Raw genomic sequence first — 22896 nt, 5'->3', positions numbered from 1 at the left:
GAAGCCACGCTGTCGTTCGCACAGGTTATGCTTCAAACGTCATTTGACCTCGTGGAGGTATTTGCAGTGAACACCGAGTCTCGGGCAGTTGGGCGCCGTCGCCTGCTGCTCAGCCCGCGTTGGGTGGATGTGTAGGGTCAGAGAAGCGTGCAGAGGCACTGAGAGGCTGGCAGCTCCAGTTCTGTGCCAGCCACACCCAGTGGCAGAAAATGAGAGCGAGGAGAATGGATTGACTTGTGGGAGATCCTTTTCCTTGTCAGTGACAGGCCAGAAAGTAAGCATTCATGTTGCTGCACCTCCCGTTTCCTTGAAATTTTTTGTAGTTCCCTCTCCCTCTAACTGGTAAGAAAATTAACTTTCACTCAAGAGGGAGGTCTGCTCATGCCAAAGATTAATTCTCTAGAAAATGCTTTTCCAATCTCTTTAAGTAGAAGGTTTGAAGTAGAAATACTGGTCTCTCTTACATATCACATGTCAGCATTCCTGGTCACTGATGTGTTTGACAAGATTTGGGACATGAATATATTACAGTGCAGATGGTTAGACACTCACTGCCTCATTTTTTGAGCTAGGAATTCACTGATAACATTTTTGAGTTGGGAGAGAGAGCTCTAAAGTCCCTTTCAGTCCCCAAGCCCTGGGTGTCTGACATCTGGAAGAGCAGGAATTTAGTTGAATATGTAGGATATTATATTTTCTAGAATACCCAGATGTTTCATCTGCTGACAAAGGTGGGTGAGAGAGACTTTAACCGAATCAAGATCCCAGAACCAGTCTCTTTCCTGTGGGGAAGCACCTCCCTGCCCCCTTCATTTTATTAGGAAGCTTGCAGCTGGCATCCTGGTATCCGACTATCGCGGGGAACCAGGATATCAAGAATGACATAACTAACCAAAAAGAATTAAACATGATGTTTCATTTCAGGATGATGAAATTAACCAGCAGAGCCAGCTGGCTGAAAAGCTAAAGCAACAGATGTTGGATCAAGATGAGGTAAAGTTTGTAATAAATTCTTTTTTTTTAACGAAGTTCTTTTCTTACTCTTTGTTGTTGATATTTGTTCCAGAAATTTAATTTGCAAAGAATTTTTTCAAATCATGTGGAAATTTCTTGGTAGATTTCTTTTCATTGCCTGTTAAAAGCTGACTTTGCCTGAATTTAGAAAATAGATGTCTGAGTTTGTAGAGCCTTGGGATTTTGAGAGGGAGTAGCTGTTTGCTACACGTAGAGTTTGAAGAGCAGAGACAGAGGAGTGTGGCAGTTGGATAGGGAGGTTCTACTTCCTCATACTCGTTGCTCAGCGCTCCTGTTTGCTACCGTTTTAGCCTTTTTCAACTTTGCAAATCAGCTGCCTCAGGTATTTGATATGCACCATGTTCTCATGCTATCATGTAGGGAAAACAAACAAAAATTAGAAGGTAGAGAGGAAGGGAAAGCAGAGAGGAAAAGAGTCCAAATGCTGTGTTCGTATATTTGTGATACAATTAAAAGGAGGTAAGTTGTTTTTGGTCTCCCTAATGGCATTCAGTTCTCGGGTACATGTCTTTATTGCATTGCCAAGTATTTTACAAACAGGAGCCTAAGCAAAGAAGAGACAGACAATCTATCAAACATAGATGGTTCGTAATTCTCTTTTTGAGGATCATATAAACATTTTTTCCCTCTTTTATGCTTTAGGGTGCTTTCTGCTTTGTTGCTAGAATGCTGTGGATTGTATCATGCAATGCAACTATAGCAGGTGGCTTTGGGTTCACGTCCCCAGTCCCAGCCCTTGCATAGACATGACTCTCTTCACAACTATTTCCTTTTTCCTGTTTGTTCCCTTTCATCTCTCTGGGACAAGGATGATGCCCACTGCCCAAATACTTCCCTTGGCAGGGAGATCATATAGCCTTTGCAGTGAGATAAATCGTATTTAATTGATTGTCCTCTTAACTATTGCTTAGTTTTCCATTTGCTTAATGTTTCCTGCCCTCTTCCTCCCATTTTATTCCTTTGCATTTCCAACTTGGAAAAACTGCTTGTGATAGACTTTCGTTTTTGTTACAGTTAAAACTCTTAATATTTTTCTTTTTCTATAGTATCAAAGAAATATCTGTTCATTATAGGAAAATCAGAAAATACGATAAGCACAAAGATAATGAAAGTATCTGCATGCCCAGTCATTCACTTTTAACTCGTTAATATTCGGACTCTGAACTTTTATACATCTATGATGAATGTTAAGAAAAATTGATAACTGCCCCTTTATTCTGTTTTGGTTGACTCTGAAATTGGCCAGTTTACAATGTGAAATAATGATACTATTAAAAAGTCATGTAAGTATTATTATAACCCTCAGAAATGATTCCCCCATACTCTGTTAAACATGTGGAATAGCCAGCCAGCTACAACACCTGGTGATTTTTGATGTGTAGTCAATTCTTTGAGTTCAGCCTATGTAGTTTTAAATTAAAAAGAAGGGAAAAAAAAGAGAAAGGAAGAAGAACAGATTTTTGAAATAACATGCTGTTTTTAAGTTTAGCATCCTGAGCTTTTCCAACTTGTTTTCTTGTATTCAATTTTTTAAAAATTATTTTGTTTTGGATAGAGAACAGAACATAACATTCGAACATTAGATTCACCAGTTCTGTGCCATCTCCTTTCCTCAGCTTTTGGCTTCCACAAGAAGAGACTATGAGAAGATCCAAGAGGAACTGACACATCTCCAGATTGAAAACGAGGCCGCCAAAGATGAGGTGAAAGAAGTTCTTCAGGCCCTGGAAGAGCTGGCTGTCAATTATGACCAGAAGTCCCAGGAAGTGGAGGACAAGACCAGGGCCAATGAGCAGCTGACAGATGAGCTGGCCCAGAAAACGGTTGGAGCATTTGTGTCTAGGAGGCGGGATTTCCTCAGTTGCCATTTCTGTACTTATATCCATATTTGTTGACAGACTGTATATAGGAAGGCAGTTGACTGAACACTTTTTCAGTGTTAGCCTTACCTACATTCTCTGAAATCCTTTAATAATTGAAATATTTCGTGTAAGTGACTTTTGTCCACTTATCCTGGAACTGCATAGCACAAGTTTTATATTCAGGAGATTTATAAGGTTAACAGGGATGCCTTGTGGAATAGTCAAAACAGTGCAGGCTTTGGATCCAGAAAAATCCTAGTTGAAATTTTAACTTTATATCTGTTAGGTCTTAGTTGAAACATTTAAACGCCTTGAGTGTTTGTTTTCTTATTTGTAAAAATGGCTATAATAACACGCTTCTCTCAGGGCATGAGACTTAGTGATGGTTCACATAAAGCACTTAGTATGGACCTGTGCATTTGCTAGCGTGTCAATACATAAATCTCAAATTGCTATATCAGCAGGCGAGAGTGGGGGCCATGGAAGGCAGTGGAGTCCACTCTTCTTGTTAATACCCTCCTGAATGAAAGCCATCCCTCCCCCAGCTTCTTGTAGGAGCTGGGGACTGAGCTGCCCTGGTTTGATTTGTTGTCCTGTTTTACACCTGTGCTTCAGTCCGCACATCCTCTGGTTCTCAAATTCTCTCAGTGAAAGATGTTGCAGGTTCTGCACAGTGGGTTTGTGGCATCAGGGCCAGTGAGCATTTGGCAAGGTGGCTGGTGGTGAGGTGTGTCCATTCTGTCCTTTTCTACTTGGACAATGGGTGGCGGGAAGCTGAATGGCTATGCCCAACTGTCCTTGGCACCTCAGCCAATGGTCTGGTATCATGGGATTGTGCCCAGTCTGCCTTGTGGAAAACATCCAGTCCTCCCGGGCAAGGAGAACTAGCAGATGGTGCAGGAAAGCTTTAAGCTGCTGACTGGAGAGCCGATGGAAAAGGCTCCTCACTCCATACATTCAACTGTGTGAAGGAAGACTTTTTACTACGCTTCTGTGGATTTTAAAAACAAAATGAAATAAGCAGTGGTAATGCCAAAACAAAAACAAAACAGACAGAAAAAAAGACCACAAGTCACGCAGGGAAGGTGGAGACTTAGATTTTCTCTGCTTATTTTTTTCTCCAGGGTTCCTTAACTAGTTCTTGGTGTTTGCTTCTCAAAAAAATGAAATATTTTCCATAATACAGTTTTCTTATTTTCTGTTAAACTAAAGCATTACTGGACTCATTTAGAGTACTATTTTTAGTCAGATCATTAAAAAGTATGCTAATAAAGTAGCTGCATATGGAAGAATTTATAAATGTCTTAGCATTAACTTTTATAGTTCCATAATTTAGAGGAATTTTTTGGGCTGTTGTTGACTGAGTTAATACCAAGATACAAAAAGATGGCTATTCTTTTGATGCTCAGAGTTTTAGTTAGTTAAAAATATATACCTTTTGGTAACATACATGAGAGATGGAAAAGATACAGGTTTGTTAATGTTTGGCAATAAAATGGAGTTTCTGCTATATGTTTCTGCTTGAGCTTGTTCAACTTGAACTTGATTAATTTTGAAAGGAGATGACAAGTGTTCAATTCAGCTTTGCTTTAAAGATTAGAATTTTTCTAAGTTGTTTTCTAAACTCATCAGTGGCCCTATGGGCCTTCCAGACCGACTCAGATAGGAATTTGGAAGCGGTCCATGGAGCAGGTTGGTTTGGAAGTGGAGGTGGCAGTGCCTGTAGGTATGTTTAGACCCTTGAGAATGGGAACTGATACAGAACATCTGGTAGGTAGAAACATGTGATTACATATTATAAACCTAAGGACTCCTTTTGGGCTTTATTTGTAATAACTCATTTCACTAACCTGGAAATTATCATCTGATATATAGACATTACATATCAGGCCAAGACAAATTCCTTTTCTTATCAAAGAATGCAGTACTATACTAGAGCTTAACTTTATATTGAAATCATGTGAAATGGTCATCCATCTTATGTTATTTATTGCAGTGCTGAGTATGTAAAGTCAATGGAAATTGACTTTAATTTGTTGTGGAAATGTGTTTTTCAGACTACATTGACAACCACACAGAGAGAGCTGAGCCAGCTTCAAGAGCTCAGCAACCACCAGAAAAAGAGAGCTACTGAGATCCTGAACTTGCTGTTGAAGGATCTGGGGGAGATAGGTGGAATTATTGGCACCAATGACGTGAAGACGGTAAGGCAGCCTTCCTTTTATTCTCTCTCCCTGCGCCTATAGTGGTGTGATTCTCAGCAAGCAGGGTTTCTGCTTTCTTCTATAGTATCCAAAGTTTAGCTCTTCTAGATGTTTACATCTGCCGAGTACTTTATAATATTTGAATAAGAATGATTAAACTGAGTAAATAATTGTTTGGGTAAGGAGGAGGAGAAATAAATTTACCTTTCAAATATAGAACATGTCTTCAAATCTTAGTTGACCTCATGTAAATTGGTTTATTCCTCAAAGTTATAATGCCAGTGTCATAGAGCTTTGGAATTAGGTAGGTTGACCAACAGTTCTCGTCTCAGAATTGTGTTTCTCCTTTTCTGTGAGAACCCAACAGAGTGAAAATTCCCCAACCGATCAGTGTGAGTTAGGAAAGCTTTTAGCTGAAAGTATTAGAATTCTAACAGTGACTTAAAAAACAAAGCCACGTTTAATTATTCACTGTATGAGATGTCTAGGATCTTGCTATTCTGGTTGTGATTTGCATTGCCTGGGAGCTTGTTCAGACTATAGACTTTTAGGCCAACCTCAAACCTACTGAATCAAAATCTGCATTTTAACAAGATTTCTCAAGCCATTCTTTCGCTTATTGAAGTTTTAGAAGCAAATTTTGGTTTGGTACAGTGTTTCAACAATGTCAAGGTTCCAGGCCTTTTCTTATTTCCTTTATGCTCTCTTTAGCCTATTACTTTTTAATTTTGTCTCATGGTAGCAAGATAGCTGCTATAGCACCAGTCATCACATCCTAACATAACTATATCCAAGGCAGGATGGGCTGAAAAGGCAGCCAACCTCTATCCAGGAGGGAACTATATTCCAAAAGTCCCTTATACCTTATTGGCCAGAAGTGGGTTACATGGTCACCCCAAAACTGCAAAGTAAGCTAAGCAAGCAGAAAAATAGGATTACTATCATTGGCTTAAACCAACCATAAATAATTCCCTGAGTTGTGCACACTGGTGCCATTGATGGCAAGGAGGTAAGGGAGGTGGGAGGAATGGGGATTGTGCGAAGTTGTCCATGAGCTGGGAATGGGGGAAAGAGAGAATAAACAAAGGTATCAGCCAAGAAGAATTAACAACTTGCCACAATATAGAGATGCCATTGAAAATAAGATAGACACGTTTTAAAAATAGCTTGATAGAGGTATAATTGATATAAAGTAATCTGTACTTATTTAAAGTATACAGTTTGAGAAGTTTTGACATATATATATATATATATATATATATATATATATATATATATATATATACTCACAAAACCATCACCACAGTAAGATAATGAGCATATCCACCACTCCCAAAAGTGTGCGGGACTGATTCTGGTGTCTCTATTTTGTTTCATTGATCTAATCTTTATGCCAATAACACTGTTTTGATTACAGCAGCTTTGACCAGAGTAGCCATTGATAAATGTGTGGATTTAATTAAGCCAGGGAATGCTGCTGTGTTGCTCAGCTTCCAATGCATAGATCTCTAAAACCAAAATCTTTGAATTTAGCCATTTGACTTTTAAAAGGCTGAATTCTACATTAGCCAGCTTTATGGGAATGTTTTGGACTAGATTGTGCTAGAAAAGGCTCCCCAAATTACATTTGTGTAGACAAATCTGGGGAATGTAGACATCCCTTTTAGATGGTATAACTAACAGCTCTAGGCTTAGCGTATATGATCTCTTATAAAGCTAATCATTCTTTCATGGAACCTCTATTGTAACGGAATATTTCATTACTCTTTATGAATGGACCTAATTTTAGCCTAGAATTCTCAGATCCTATAGGATCCACTCTATTACGCTCCAGTTTTCTGCTTTTATATTTGAGGATTTAGAAAATTTTTAGAAGCATGCATTGGTTTGAGCTATGAACTTCTGCTGTTCAGGTGATTAAATAGCCCTTGAAATATGAAGATGAAGTTGATTTATGGGAGGCTGGCGCCTGCTGATGATAACGATAAAGGAAGATATTTTTATGCTAAGTTCTAAAATAGAGCTGATGAAAAATGCTAATGAAATCAAGGAGTGTGTCTGGGTGCTTCAGCATTTAAAAAAGAGTCCTCACCTTTGGAAATCCAAAGTATGATTGAAGTTATTTTTAAATACTCAACTGGATGTTTTAGAGATATTTTTGGATTCCAGACATTAGCTTTGCTAGTTAATTTCATTGATAACTAATTAATTTCATTGGTAACTCAATTGTAGAGCATCATATTCTTAATCATTCCATTTTTTTCTTCTTATAATTAGGATTAATTATTAGAGCAATGAGAGCTAAAGGGAGGTGAAGTCATTTGGCTTCTCTGGGTTTCATTTTCCTACTTTGTAAAATGACAAGATGAGCCAGATTCTTTCAGAGGTTGTCAGCCCGACCAGTTGGTGGCACAGTGGGTAGAGTGTCAGACTGGGAACGTGGAGGACCCAGGTTCAAAACCCCGAGGTTGCCAGCTTGAGTGTGGGCTCATCTGGTTTGAGCAAGGCTCACCAGCTTGAGCCCAAGGTCGCTGGCTCGAGCAAGAGGTCACTCAGTCTGCTGTAGCCCCCCAGTCAAAGCACATATGAGAAAGCAGTTAATGAACTACTAAGGTGCTGCCACGAAGAATTGATACTTCTCATCTCTCTCCTTTCCTTCCTGTCTGTCTGCCCCTATCTGTCGCTTTCTCTGATTCTCTCTGTCTCTGTCACCAAAAAAAAAAAAAAAAAAAAAAAAAAGGTTTGTCAGCTTCGAGATTACATGACATATACAGATATTTCTTAGGTCTATCATTATGGGCACAGGTACAGCTTTTCAGAGATATAATTGACATATAACATTGTGTAATTTAAGGTGTACAATATCTTGATTTGATACTTTTATATGTTGCAAAATAATTAACCACCATAACATTAACTACCACCTTCATCTTATCACAATTACCATTTCTTTTACCTGGTGAGAACATTTAATATCTATTCTCTTAGCAGCAATTAAGTATATGATGCAGTATTATTAGCTACAATCTCCCTGCTGTGCATCAGCTCTCCAAACTTGTTAATGTTATAACTGGAAGTTTGTACCCTTTGTCCAATAACTTCCCCATTCATCCCCCCACACCCCTCCACACATACACCCCCTGGTAACCACAACTCTATTCTCTAATTCTCTGAGTTTTGACATTTTTAGATTTTCTAGATACCATATGCAAGTGCTATCATACAGGATTTGTTTTTCTCTGTCTGATTTATTTCACTTGAGGGGTGAACCCTGGGGTCCATCCAGTTTGTTGCAAATGGTGGCACTTCCTTCTTTCTCATGTCTGAATAATTTTCTATTACACACACACACACACACACACACACACACACACACCCCACATATGTAACCATTTTGTTCTGTTAACAGACACTTAGGTTGTTTCCATACTTTGGCTACTGTATGTAATGTGGCAATGCAGTTATCCCTATGAGATCCTGATTTTACTTCCTTCAGTTATATAGTTATCCAGTCAGAAATAGTGTGACTGGATTATATGGTAGTTCTACTTTTTTTTTTTTTTTTTGAGAATTTTTCCATATGCTTATTTGCCATTTGTATATCTCCCTTGGGGAGGTGGCTTTTCATACCTTTGCCCATTTTTATTTTATTTTTTTATTTATTCATTTTAGAGAGGAGAGGGAGAGACAGAGAGAGAGGAGAGACAGAGAGAGAGAAGGGGGAGGAGCAAGAAGCATCAACTCCCATATGTGCCTTGACCAGGCAAGCCCAGGGTTTTGAACCGGCGACCTCAGCATTTCCAGGTCGACGCTTTATCCACTGCGCCACCACAGGTCAGGCCGGTAGTTCTACTTTTAAGGAATTTAAATTTTGAGGACCCTCTATACTGTTTTCCAGAGTGGCTGTACCAATTTACAATTCCACCAGTGGTGCCCAAGGGTTCCCTTTTCTCCACAGCTTTGCCAACACTTTCTCTTGTCTTTTTTTCTTTTTCTTGTCTTTTTGATGACAGCCATAATTACAGGTGTGAGGTGAAAACTCATTGTGTTTTTGATTTGCATTTCCCTTATGATTAGTGATGTTGAGTATCTTTTCCTGTACCAGTTGGCCATTTGTATTGTCTTTGGAAAAATGTCTGTTCAGATTTTCTGTCCAGTTTTTCATCAGATTGTTTCATTTTTGCTGTTGAGCTGTATGAGTTCTTTATATATTTTGGATATCAACCCTTATCATATATGTGATTTGCACATATTTTCTCCCATTCCATAGATTGCATTTTTCATTTTGTTGATGGTTTCTTTTGCTGTGCAGAAGCTTTTTAGTTTGATGAAGTCCCATTTATAGGCACTTTACTTATTGTTTGGACTAAATTGATATAATTATTTTGAGCTAAAAAATGAGCAAATCTAGAAAATCTTTTTTCAGTGATCCTGTATTTTTGTTCCTAAAATTCTTTTAGTCCCCACAAGGTCCTTCCTGGTAGAGCTGTGGTGTGACGGGAAGGATGGCTGTCAGAGTCTCCTCAGCCATCCATTTGGGACATGAAGGGCCTGCACAGTGTGGAGACGGAGGGGTCGTATTCTTCCAGCTCAATCATGTCTTGATACAGAGTCCAGGCAATATTTTGTTTGGTCAACAAAACAAGATGAATCAGCTAATGACAAGATAAGCCTAGTATTGAATTTATCAGGTTTATTAGTGAGATTTCTCTTTTTCTCATGGACCTATATTACTGCATTTTCCTTAAAACAGACCAGGAATCCTACCACAAATTAATAGAGGTAGAGTGGAGTACATTACATGGACGGATTAGCTTCCAAATTTTCTTTTGACCACCCACGCTGACTTCGTTTAGTCTCGTTCTGACTTTTGTGTCTTAGAATGTGAACAGTCACCTTACTTACCTTTGACTTGGCCTAGAAACGGCCTCTTGTCCAGCCAGTCCATGCTCACGGGGTAGATGGGTGGGTGTGTAGGTGACTCTTCCGCCACAGGGGCAGGTAGCATCTGTCCTTCCATGGGAAGGCAGCCTTTTTCCCAGATTAGTCATTTGTACTAGATCACACAGCCTAGTTGGAGTCATTGTCAGACCCAGGGGGGAGTTATAAATAACATTTCTGCAACAAACTCTGATTCTTCTTTTTAGAATTACTGAAAACTGTGAACTTACATGACTAAATATATGAACTCTTAAGGGGTAAGAAACATTACAGTTAAAATCATTTGTTTGAAATATTGTTTTGTTTTGTTTTTTTCCCCCATCAACATGGACTTAAAATCTCTTTTTAGATCTTCTAGGCCCACAGTTAGCTTGAGAGGTTCTGGTTCTGGTCTGAGGGAAGAAATATGCAGCTCTCACTCTGGAGAAAGCTCATCATTGTATACATACTTTTTACTCTTCCCCAATTCACACGGGATCTGGGATCTGGACACTGAATAGAAAGTGTCCTCATCCAATGGCAGCCCTGGAGGGAGAAGGGGTTTGTGTCTTCCCAGGATGCCCTACCTGTTGGTTCAGCAGTGTTTATCCACGAGGGGGCGGAGTAGGTTGGGAATTCCACATAGAAGACATGGCTGTTCCCTTACCTTTCTACAGAAACTGGACGGTATGCAGGGCACACCTGGTGAGGGTACGGGATGAGTTTCTCATCTCTGTTCCCCGTTTGACGATCACAAAGATAGAAGAACAAAAAGTACTTCAAAGATTTCAGACTTCTCTTACTTGTTATCTCCATGCTATCGGATTATAAAAGGAACATATAAGAAGGAGTAAGTGGTGTTGGTAGAAAAATTGTTGGCAGTGAGTATTATAGTGGGCTTATGCAAGAACCTCCATTAAATTAAAATGGAGTCAGTGTTGATACTTGTAGATTTCCTTGCTTTTAACATAGACCCTGAGTTGTGTTGACTGACACTGATCTAACAAATACTGTTGTGGAATTCTTAGGGGAAGGTTGCCACCAAATTACAGGTGCTCAGCATGCGGTCTGGTCTGTGTACGTACTTCCTATCTGCTATCAATTTTCAGGGATGATACACGATTCCGTATTTCCAAGTCTTAAGTTTACTAAAAAACAGTCATGTGATAAATTAATGACAGCAAAAGTGAGATAGATGTTAGACTGTAGTATGGAACATTAGAAAAAACATAGTTGGAATTATTGTCTTAGAATCAACTGAAACCTTTATTCCTGCGCTTGGGTTCTGGACCGTGCTCTTTTCTCCTGAGGTGCTAGGATGCCCTCTGGTGGTTAAACAAAATATGCATTTACTTTGCTCTTTTGGTCAACTGCCCTTAAGAGCATATCTGCATTTCAGCAAATGGGTTTTTAGCCTAAGTATCTGATTTCTGTTTCCAGTAGAGCGTTGAAACTTAGAAACCAAATACGAGATCATGTAGGAATGCTAGCTGTCAGAATCTTCTTTTCTAAAGGTGGATTTAGACTTATTTTCAGGTGATCATAAATAACAAGATAGATTCCTGTCTGCTTGGAAGGGGCAGGCACATAGAGGCAAGGATACATAGATGGGTAGTGACAAGAGTCATGCAGAAAAACCTTCATCTAGAGGGGATTTTGGTAATGGCACATTCCTAGTCATTAGCTTTTTTGTTGTTGTTTAATTGAGGACGATATAGAAAATCCCTTTTCTTTCTACCCTTAGTTGTAGAAACCTATTCAAGCCATTAGACTGCTTCTCCCTATGAATAACAGACTATAAAGAACATAATTGAAATTTTAATTGGAGTCACCATTAGGAACACTGGGCCTCTGCTGGTCTAGAAATATAAGGTTGAAGACATTGAACGGAACACTCCTTCAAAGTTATCACTTGTTTGCTCTTCAATCTTTTTCTTTTGATATTACCACTTTTATTCCTAAAAATCAATTGTAAAGAAAAACCTGGTTAATTTAGGATTATATTGAGTAGAGGTTTTTAGTTGAAAACTTCGCCTGGGGTTTCTGAGAACTTGAGATTAAACGTCTGGTGCTCCTTAGAGACCATTTTTAGGCTGTGGCCCTGTAATTAGGGACTCTTACCCAGGAACCTATGCACATCTTGAGGATCTGTGCGTTTCAGGGGCTTCATGAACCTCTGGAAATTGTAGGCAGTAGTTGAATGTGTTCCCTCCTGTGCTCAGTTGGCAGATGTGAATGGAGTCATTGAAGAGGAGTTCACCATGGCCCGTCTGTACATCAGCAAGATGAAGTCAGAGGTCAAGTCCCTGGTGAACCGCAGCAAACAGCTTGAGAGCGCCCAGATGGACTCCAACAGGAAGATGAATGCCAGTGAGCGGGAGCTGGCGGCCTGCCAGCTGCTCATATCCCAGGTAGGGCACACCTTTCCTCTTCACTTCACACCCATGTTCTCTTGAAATCTGCTTCCTCCATGCTCTGACTGCATCTGATGGTGCGTAATAGGGATATTGATGAACTTGACTTTACGTAGTGCTTGTCCATGGCCTCCCCAGGCAATGACACCCTGGCTTAGTTTTAACCCAGGCTAGATTTTGCTGTGAGAGTCACATGAATTACCTTCCGTCTCTTCTATATATCTCTATCTAGCTATCTATGATAAGTAGGTATGTAGGTAAGCAGGTAGATATAATACAGGATAAGATTGGGTAACATCCAATACCCCATCAGCTAAGGAAATATTCCTTCATCTTTTGTTCTCTAGCATGGGACCAATTTAATGGATGAAAACACAAACTACTGCTACTACTGCTGTTATCATTCACATTTGACTGAGTGTTTACAATGTGCCAACATTGCAAAGCACTTTATACACATTATCTCACTTGATCTTTAAAAAATTCCAGTGGGCAGGTTGTATTATTGTTTCTGTTTTTCCAATAAGGAAAGTGACAGACTGATTGACTACAGTATCCAAACTCATGGAGCCAGGGAAAGGCCGCGCTGGGACTCGAACCAAAGTGTCTGTGAGCTCAGTGCCTTGAAGGGACTTTCAAGCCCAAGGCACATTTCATTCGCTCAGTGAGTAAGGCTGCTCTTCTTCCCACTGGAGTGGTATTTTCATTTTAGCAAGATGTTTTCAGAAAATGGCCTAGTTTCTTGTCTGCCACTGCTTTCTGCGAGCCGGGTTTGCGGTTTGAGGCTTCTGTGAGGGGTTCAGTGTGTGCTGCTCACCACCTTACACTGAATGTTAGAACAGCTGGAGTCATTTGAGGGAAGCAAAGACATATCATCATGGAGTGGTACATCAAATAATACCGAGGGAGCCCTGGCCGGTTGGCTCAGTGGTAGAGCGTCGGCCTGGCGTGCAGAAGTCCTGGGTTCGATTCCCGGCCAGGGCACACAGGAGAAGTGCCCATCTGCTTCTCCACCCTTCCCCCTCTCCTTCCTCTCTGTCTCTCTCTTCCCCTCCTGCAGCCGAGGCTCCATTGGAGCAAAGATGGCTCGGGCGCTGGGGATGGCTCCTTGGCCTCTGCCCCAGGCGCTAGAGTGGCTCTGGTAGAGCGACGCCCCAGAGGGGCAGAGCATCGCCCCCTGGTGGACAGAGCATTGCCCCCTGGTGGGCGTGCCGGGTGGATCCCGGTCGGGCGCATGCGGGAGTCTGTCTGGCTGTCTCTCCCCATTTCTAGCTTCAGAAAAATACAAAATAATAATAATAATAATACCGAGGGACAGGCAAGCACATGTCCCATTCTGGTGTGCTTTTAACTAGCAATAATATGTAATCATAGAACCATCCCCAGCCTCCTTGTCTGACACCGTAATAATCAAAGAGATGCAATTAAAACAAGGTTCCATTTTATAACTAACATAATAAGCAAAAATGTATTGAAATGATTATTCCATGCTAGTGTGATAGTGAAATTTACATACATTGTTGAAAAAAGTAAGATCTAGTCAGTCCTTTTGGAAAGCACCTTAGGAATCGAAAGCCACAAAAAACTTAAGTGTATACTTTGGTCTAGTAATTTCCTGTATGGTATTTTTCATTGGTAATAAAAATGAAAAAATTTCCATTTCATATAGTAATATCATTTCCTGATTAAAAATATTTAAAGTTTATGTGGAAGATGTTGAATGCAATAGTACTTATATTATGATCAAATAAAATACCCAAATACTTATTGATAGGCTAACAACATAAAGTTATGTGGAAGAATATATGCAGCTCTTGGCAAGTATAATTACATAAAAAATAGTAACAATGAAAAAGCTGAGTAGTGCCTGTGTTATACTTTGCAACTTTGTAAATATGCATTCATGTAGATGAGACCAGGAAGGAAAGGGGAAAGTAGTTGATAAGTTAGAGTAGTTTATGGGCTTGCTTTACTGTGTGATCCTTTTATAATTCTTAAAGACTTAGAAGAGAAACGATACACACGAGGGCACTGTGCACCACCCGTATGAGATCCGGGTCCCCTATAAAATTGATAGCACGTGCTTTGGGGCAGTCCCTCGCCTGTCATTTGGAGGCCAGAGCCAGACTACAAATAGAGGCCCCACAGCCCGTAGCCCACTGTCTTCTCTTCCCATCTGGATGTGCCAGCCTTCACGTCCCAGTCCCATCCGCACTTTCCGTGGACTGAGGAACTGTGATGCTGTGTCATTGGTCATCTGCTCACACAGATGACGGGGGCAGCAGCAGTGGCCCTGGGAGTGGCTCCGGGCTGTTGGAGAAAGGAGGGCCTGGTTCCCAGGACACAGAGTGTGGTCTGAGGGCACTGTGATGCTGTGTCATTGGTCATCTGCTCACACAGATGACGGGGGCAGCAGCAGTGGTCCTGGGAGTGGCTCCGGGCTGTTGGAGAAAGGAGGGCCTGGTTCCCAGGACACAGAGTGTGGACTGAGAAACTGTGATGCTGTGTCATTGGTCATCTGCTCACACAGATGACGGGAGCAGCAGCAGTGGCCCTGGGAGTGGCTCCGGGCTGTTGGAGAAAGGAGGGCCTGGTCCCCAGGACACAGAGTGTGGTCTGGGGGCACATGGGTTCCAGCTGGGCTCGCTCCGGAGCCTGTGGACCCTCCCCCAGGGAGGAGAGGCAGCGAGGGGACGGCCTGTGTGGGCTGCTGTCTAGTTCAGTGCCCAGGACTGCGGGTCTGGGCACCTGGGTCTTAGAGTAACACTAGCTTTGGGAATATGAGGTGGGAGTCAAGAATATTCGGATGTTTTGGGGTAAACAACACATGTGTTAGGCAGGGCTTTCTACAGTAGCAACAAGTACAGTTTTCCTTTGGGTGCTATTTTGTACTCTGGTAAAATTTACGCACAAAGAAAACCAGTTAGAAGGTGACGGAAGACAATTGGACTTTGGGTGATGGGAATGCAGCATAATCAAATGTCAAAATAACCTAGAGATGTTTTCTCTGAACATATGTACCCTGATTTATCAATGTCACCCCATTAAAATTAATTTAAAAAAAAGAGCTAAAGATTTAATCACTATTTCCTAGGGTTCAAAAAAAAGGTAGGAGAAACCTTGGCTGTCTAGATTGTGACATGACGTAAGGAATCTGACCAGATACTGCCAGCTGAAATGCTCTTAACTCTTTTGAACACACTCATCCTCTTCACCAAAAGCAGTGCTTATAAGACGACTGCTCCAACTGAGTCCCACTTCCCAGAGGTTATTTCATGTGATTAGAGCTCAGTCTCCTGGTCTTTCTGCCTAAATGTGATCCTTGTTGATCTGGAGGGGGAAGTGTCTGCATATTTCCATCTGCCTGGAAGTCCCTACTGTCCCTATTCAGTCAATGGACTCCCATTCATTCACTCATCCCGCTGACTTTCATTAAGCATGTACTCCTGCCGCATGGAGCTAACAGGTAAGGACGTGGATAAGATAAGTCATGTGGAAGTTCGGTGCTATAATAAAACGATGGGGTCGGAGTGGCCAGGGATCTAGCCAGGTTCATGTCATGGAGGGGTGTGGGCAGAGCTTACCAGGGAGAGGAAAATGTAAAATGCAAAGTCCATGAGACAAAAACTGGTGAGTTTGAGAAACAGACAGAAAAAGGCACAATGTTTCATTTATAAGGACTCAACACAGAGGTGCGAGCTCGCCCTGCCCTTCCTCTCCTGCCCACGCTGTTTGCTGTGAGGAGGACCAGACTGGCATTGGTTTCTCGATGACGTGGTGGCGAGGCCGGGCATGGCTGGAGGGGTGTCTGGGGAATGAAGCAGAGGAGCCCACGGCATAAACCAAGGCCCCGTTAGCCTGTGAGCCCGGACCCCAGGCACAGGGCACACTGTGTGCTCCTGGGTGAGCCCGGACCCCAGGCACGGGGCACAATGTGTGCTCCCAGGTGTTGGAACTCAACACGGGTCTTGAGGACTCATCCTCCATTGCATTTTCCCAGTGAACGGTCCCAAGCAAGCTAGGATGACCCTTGCTAGTGACTCACTCCTCCTCTTTATCTACTTGCTGTTTAAAGCATGAAGCCAAGATCAAATCCCTGACAGACTACATGCAGAACATGGAACAGAAGAGGAGGCAGCTTGAGGAATCCCAGGACTCGCTCACCGAAGAGCTGGCCAAGCTTCGAGCCCAAGGTAAACACCGGCTGAGCGCTGGGGACCTGGGCTCATGATTTAAGTTGTGCTCAAGTAGATCATTTCTAGGTCTACTAAAAACAATGGCACAGTTTTGGGGGGATCATCTAGAAGACTGCCCTCACTCTATATCTGCTCCACTTCCCACTTCCCTCAGTCCGCCCCGCTGCCCAACCAGAATCCTTGCTCTTCTCTACCCTGTGTTTCTGGTCTCTACCGGCCTGTCTGTTCAACCTGCTCTCAGATGCTTCTTTGGTTCTGCTCATCCCTGACTTCATTGTCATTGTCCTTAATCTAATTAAGGACTGGGATTACCTCTGCCCACTGCGGGCCCCAGCCCCGGTCTGCTCCAGGCTGGTCACCGTGCTGCAATGCAGGGACTCTTCTAAAGTCAGCTCTGCCTAGTACCCAGCCCCATGCCTCCAATATTTCATATGAAGTCTGCTCCAGGCTGGTCACCGTGCTGCAATGCAGGGACTCTTCTAAAGTCAGCTCTGCCTAGTACCCAGCCCCATGCCTCCGATATTTCATATGAAGTCTGCTCCAGGCTGGTCACCGTGCTGCAATGCAGGGACTCTTCTAAAGTCAGCTCTGCCTAGTACCCAGCCCCATGCCTCCGATATTTCATATGAAGTCTGAACTTCTACCAGTGGCTTAGCTGTACCCAGTGTCCTTTGAACACACTCTTCCCTTGGTCAGCAACCTCCTGACTGCCTGTGCTTAGGGAAGTACCCGCAGCATAGGAAGTACACAGTAAGTCTGAGTAAACAGAAGAAATTCAAGAGAGGTGGTGGATGAGACATGCAGAGACAAGAACAGGATTAAAAATGTATGCATTGTGATGAACTGGGAACACACATATTATGGCTTGCAATGAAAATTGTTCGAGTCCTTTTGGAAGGCTTTTTGAAAAGCATATTAATAATCATAACACTCTTCATACCTTTGATCTTCAAATCTCAAATATTCATTGCAGAATTACTTCTATTAGAGAGAGAAAACGGTGAAATAGAGCTTCTTCTCTGTCCTGGAGATGATTGGTTGAAGGTTGTAGCAATGCTCACTTTGTAACCTTAGATTAAAAATCATCATGGGAGGTTTTTTTTTCTGTGGCCATAACATTTAGAAATCAATGAGTGCTTGTGCATTAAGGTTTACAAACTAATACTTGAAATGAAAGTGGTTTTGATAGGGTAATAGGATTGGTGATGATATTATCCTTTTTTATTTCCTTTATTATTATATAGTTATTTGCTCAGTACATACATTTTGTTTCAAATGCCAAGGCAAATTTAAAAAAGGAGAATATGCCCACCTCGGCTGTGACCTTGTCACGTTTTCTTTTTGTGATAACAGGATGAATGTTGGGGATACAATGCTTCACCCAAAACTTGACAGAGAGAACGTTTCCCTCTTGTGACTGGCCACTGTGGAGTGGCCCTGAGAAGAAATAAAGCAGAAGCAGGGGGACCTGAGACAGTGGGACAGATTGGAGAGGAAACAACATGACATAAATGTCACTGTCTTAAATCTTTCGCTCCCCCCATCAGCCCCCAGCTCAGGCCGCCACTACACCATGTGCTCAGGGGGCCACTGACCACGAACAGCCTGCACAGCCTCCCTTCCCTCAGCTGTCACCTGGCAGCCCTGTCCCAAATATGGGGCCTTGTTTAATCTGGAGAGTGCTATTTTATGTTCCCATTTTCTTTGTTCTTATCCTTAGATTGTTTTCCTACTCTAGATCCTTAGAGAATAAACAGCTTACCCATGGGACGTAAATTACATCTTTCTGGAACGCTAATAGTGGTATCAATCCAAATGCCACTAAAATTCTCAGAGTGCTTTATAATCTACAAAGCATGTTTCTAATCCGAAAAGCACGCTTTTGCCTCGGGTCACTCCCGAGGCCTGGTGTTGCTGCAGATTAGCATCTCTCCCTGTCCAGTTGCCCCTACACCCCGAGGACCTAGGCTGTGTCCCGGGAGCTGTCAGCCTCGCTTTAAGTCCCCTCCACAGGGACATTCCTTTGTACCATGGTTGTAATTGGCGATATAAGTTGATGTTCTAGGCCATTGCCTGTCTTCTGTATTTGTTTCTTAATTTTTACTTTTGTGTATGAGTCCTTCCAGTTACATCTTAAATCATTATTTAAAATTCAAAACAGAAAAGATGCATGAAGTCAGCTTCCAGGACAAGGAAAAGGAACATCTGACGCGGCTGCAGGACGCTGAGGAAATGAAGGTGCGTCGCGGGCCCTTCCGCGGGCCCATGGGCACTGGGACTGGTATTTCCGTTCTGGGAAGCCTGTCTCCCTCAGAGAGTGTGGCAGTGCAGCACGGGGAGGGGTGCCCTACCCCAGAGGGTGGTCTGCTTGAGAAGGGAGTTGGGGCAGAGGTGTGCGGAACCCCTGCGATGTCTGCAGGTAGCAGCGGAGTCGCGTTCCTACCTTTCTCTGCCATGTTCCTGGTGAGGGCAGAGCAGCACTGCCCAGCCACTGCCGGGCACACTGTCAGGTTAGCTCCGAGGAAATGCTTGGACTTCCTTTGCATGGAAGACTACATCTCTCCCCTCTGCCTTTTTAGATACCCCACATTTGAATTTGTATCTTAAATATAGAGATTTTTATTTTTGGTCACATTTTAAATAGTAAAGAAAAATGTGAGAAAAATAATCAAGAAATAAGATGAATAAATGAGATATGAAAAAATGTAGAGTTTTGATTAGTTTTAGGCAAACCATGAGCCCCTGGGGATAAGCACCTAGTTAAAGCAGTGCCCACACGCGGTCTGCCCGGCCCGCAGCGTGGCCCTGTGCTGTGCTGGCCCTGTCCTGACTGCACATCGCTCTGCCGAAGGGCCTCCTCCGAACATCACCTGTGCAGGGGCGAGGCTGGGGCACCTTCTAAGCTGGACAAGTGAGGGGGTGTAGTCACACGGGGTATGTGGCTTGTCTGAGTCATCCAGGTAGCAAGAGGTCAGTGCCCTCTCACTGACGTGGCTGGAGATGCCACGTGGCTCAGGTGAGCTGTGGAAAGTCGGGGAGCACTTTCTATTTAAATAATGGGTGACTTTGCTCTTTAAGATCAGTTTGTAACAGATCCTTGAGCTTTGCTGTCCAGGAAAGCACGGCGGGTTTGGGGGGGTTCTGTCAGTTTGGGGATCTGACCGCCGAGGGGGTGGGGTGGGAGGTAGAAGCAGTCCAGGGCCTGTCACAGTATGGGCCGAGAGCCAACAAGTGGATGACATGTTTCTCCTGGCCTGGCTCGCAGAAGGCGCTGGAGCAGCAGATGGAGAGCCACCGGGAGGCTCACCAGAAGCAGCTGTCCAGACTTCGGGATGAAATTGAGGAGAAGCAGAAAATCATTGATGAGATTCGGGAGTGAGTTGGCACGAGGGCTGTCGGGATGTGGGGTGGGCATGGCTCTCGGGCTCACCTGGATGGATGTGGCTTTCAGCCAAGGCCCCTGCTCTCCTGTGGGCTCTGTGCCCCGCTCTGGGGCCGCACCGACTAGACATGCTGCTCCCAGGGCTGCTCCCCACCTGGAGCTGAGCCTGGGGTGCTGGTGGGTCAGGTGGCAGGCAAGCCCAGCTGCCCTTCCCCGTCCCTGCAGAGCAGGGTCATATTGGTGACTTATCTAGGTAGACACATGTCCCAGTAGGTGGGGACACTATTGAAAGTACAAGAAAACCCTCCAAATCCTAAATTGGTCCTGCCCTCGGGTTCAGGTAGATTTAAAAATACTGTAGAGAAGGCACTCCACCACCTCCTTACCCAACACCTCACACACACAGCACAGCTCCAGCCACCCGATTGCCCCTGCACACCTCTTAGGGACCCATGATGTCACGTGTCTGTGCTCTGATACCTGTGGCATTCTCCAGGGTCTATGGTGACACCTTCCCAAGGCCATTCTCCTGTTACATCCTAGCCATTGAAGAGAAGAGCCCCTGGTCCATTAATGGCCTCTCTCCCTCCTCTCTTCCCTGCATTTCATCATCACACAAGTCACCAAGCTGGGAGGTGCCTTCAGGATCCTCTCCTGAATGTTCTTAATGGGTTTTTTTGCACAATGAGCTCCTTGGGAATTTTTGAACCTCTTGAATGTTTTTAAATCCAGCAAATAAAAGACATAAGAAAACATAGAATAACGATTCTGTTGAAATAGTTTTATCCACTGACACCCTTCACTGCCCCTCAGACCAAGACCAAAGGTTCCATCCCCTTCTCTTTCCTGTAAATAAAGAAACATCTCTGTGGGAACCAAGTGAAATGATTTACTTAGGGTCAGGGTGCTAAGTAGAAATCAAAGTGGAGTTAAATTCTCCAGATTCCTGATCCAGATCTCTTTTCAATGTTTGTGAGCTGCTCACCCAGCACATTTGCATTTTAAGAGAGGGGTGTGGTAATTGCAGCAGAAGTGTTGTGCGCACCCCTGCCTGCTGAGGGCAGGTAGCCTCGTGGCCCCCTCCCCCTCGGCCACAGCTCCGCTACGGCTCCTGCTGTGCTTTCTCCTTCAGGCATGTCTCACGTTCATTGTGCTGATTAGTCACCCTCAGAACGTTAGTCTGGCAGGGGAAAGAGGGAGAGAAGAAAGACCAGAAAGAGGGAGGGTTGAGTTAGCAAGTGGGAACATATCCTGGGCTTCAGAGAGAGTTGGGGTTTTCCTCAAAGGGTGTACAATCTGTCCTTGAAGGTCATGGAGGTCACGCAGGAGGGTTTGTATGTGCTGGGCTGGTGTCAGCGTTGACCAAATGCCTCCAACCAGATGGCAAGTTTCTTTTTTGCAGAGACCCTAGACTTTGTTTTCTCCCTCTGTTCCCCATCTCGAGGACATCAAAGAGAGGAATGGCCCCTGTGTCAGCCAGGAATTTGGATTTCGGAGATGTTTTCAGAACATGTGACCAGAGAGGAAGGGAAAGTTGAAATGACCAAATAAGGTTCCCTGAGTGGGTATATGCTGTCTGTAGAATTCTTCTGACAGGCTTTCTTTTTCTGTTTTAAAATATCAGCCTTTTCCCGTCTCATTATTTTTGCCTTGAAGCTCTTGCACAAGCCAACTATAAATACACCCTCAAAGCCGCGTGCCATGCCTCTCCCTGCTCTGCAGAAATGTGTTTTCACTCGGGCAGGGAGGGAGCTGTGAGCATGTTCTCTGATCCCTCAACGTCCTCCTGGATGGCACAGGACTAATGGGGTTGGAGCAGAACCACATCTTTTGCTGGAGGACTTGGACAGATTGATGTAGAATGTATTGCTTTTCCCTCTCAATTTCAGTTTGAATCAGAAACTGCAACTGGAGCAGGAGAAGCTCAGTTCCGATTATAACAAGCTGAAGACAGAAGACCGAGAGAGAGAGATGAAACTGGAAAAGCTCTTGTGAGTGCACTTGAGACATTTCCTCTGTTTTCTCTCATCCCAGCAAAGTCGTGAAAAATCTACTGCTGTCTTTCGGATACCCAAATGTCCCAGTTAGGTCAGGCCAATCTAAAAACATGATGGCCCTGTGTCAAGTTGCTTCATTTTGTTGATTTATCTGCAGATGCCAGTGGTGTCTTCAGAGATCTCTGGTGGTTCATGATGCCTTTTTGTTTTTTAGATTACTCAATGACAAAAAGGAACAAGCCAGGGAGGACCTCAAAGGGCTGGAAGAGACAGTGGTATGTCACCATGTTTGCCAACTCATTTTAGTCTCCAAAGCCAGATCAGTTAATAATATGTTGAATTAGTCTATTCTAAAATTTTATCTGTGTACACCTTTTATAAAATATGCTGTGGAAAAGGGAGAGTTGTAGAATTTATTCCCCAGCTCTGGACAGAATGATTAAACATCCATTCCCCATCCATCTATTCCTTCATGCATGCGTGCATCCATCCATCCATCCATCCATCCATCCATCCATCCATCCATCCATCCATCCATTCATCCATCCACCCACCCACCCATCCATCCATCCATTCCTTCATGCATGCATGCATGCGTGCATCCATCCATCCACCCACCCATCCATCCACCCACCCACCCATCCATCTATTCCTTTCTTCATGCATGCATGCATGTGTGCATCCATCCATCCACCCACCCACCCACCCATCCATCTATTCCTTTCTTCATGCATGCATGCATGTGTGCATCCATCCATCCACCCACCCACCCACCAACCCACCCATCCTTAGTGCTGCAACCCTGGAACCCCTGAGTAAGAACTGAACTAAGTTGCAAATCAATGCCCACAGTTTTATAGCCTCTGCACTCTGGAACTTACTTCCA

At 43.3% G+C, this 22896-nt stretch overlaps 1 protein-coding gene across 1 annotated transcript in view; it reads left to right on the top strand.

Annotated features, from left to right (window-relative positions):
- KIF5C (kinesin family member 5C) overlaps positions 1–22896 on the top strand; it is a 162936-nt gene that overhangs the window by 112638 nt on the left and 27402 nt on the right. The window contains exons 13-21 of the mRNA XM_066279433.1: positions 925–993; positions 2652–2858; positions 4955–5101; positions 12244–12432; positions 16511–16628; positions 18793–18869; positions 19897–20006; positions 21903–22004; positions 22225–22285. Coding sequence (XP_066135530.1) covers positions 925–993; positions 2652–2858; positions 4955–5101; positions 12244–12432; positions 16511–16628; positions 18793–18869; positions 19897–20006; positions 21903–22004; positions 22225–22285 — 1080 coding nt within the window. The remainder of the gene's footprint in view (positions 1–924; positions 994–2651; positions 2859–4954; positions 5102–12243; positions 12433–16510; positions 16629–18792; positions 18870–19896; positions 20007–21902; positions 22005–22224; positions 22286–22896) is intronic.

Source organism: Saccopteryx bilineata, chromosome 5 (genome assembly GCF_036850765.1).
Source record: "Saccopteryx bilineata isolate mSacBil1 chromosome 5, mSacBil1_pri_phased_curated, whole genome shotgun sequence".
NCBI classification, from domain to species: domain Eukaryota; kingdom Metazoa; phylum Chordata; class Mammalia; order Chiroptera; family Emballonuridae; genus Saccopteryx; species Saccopteryx bilineata.
This window is presented reverse-complemented; position numbering and strand designations above follow the sequence as displayed.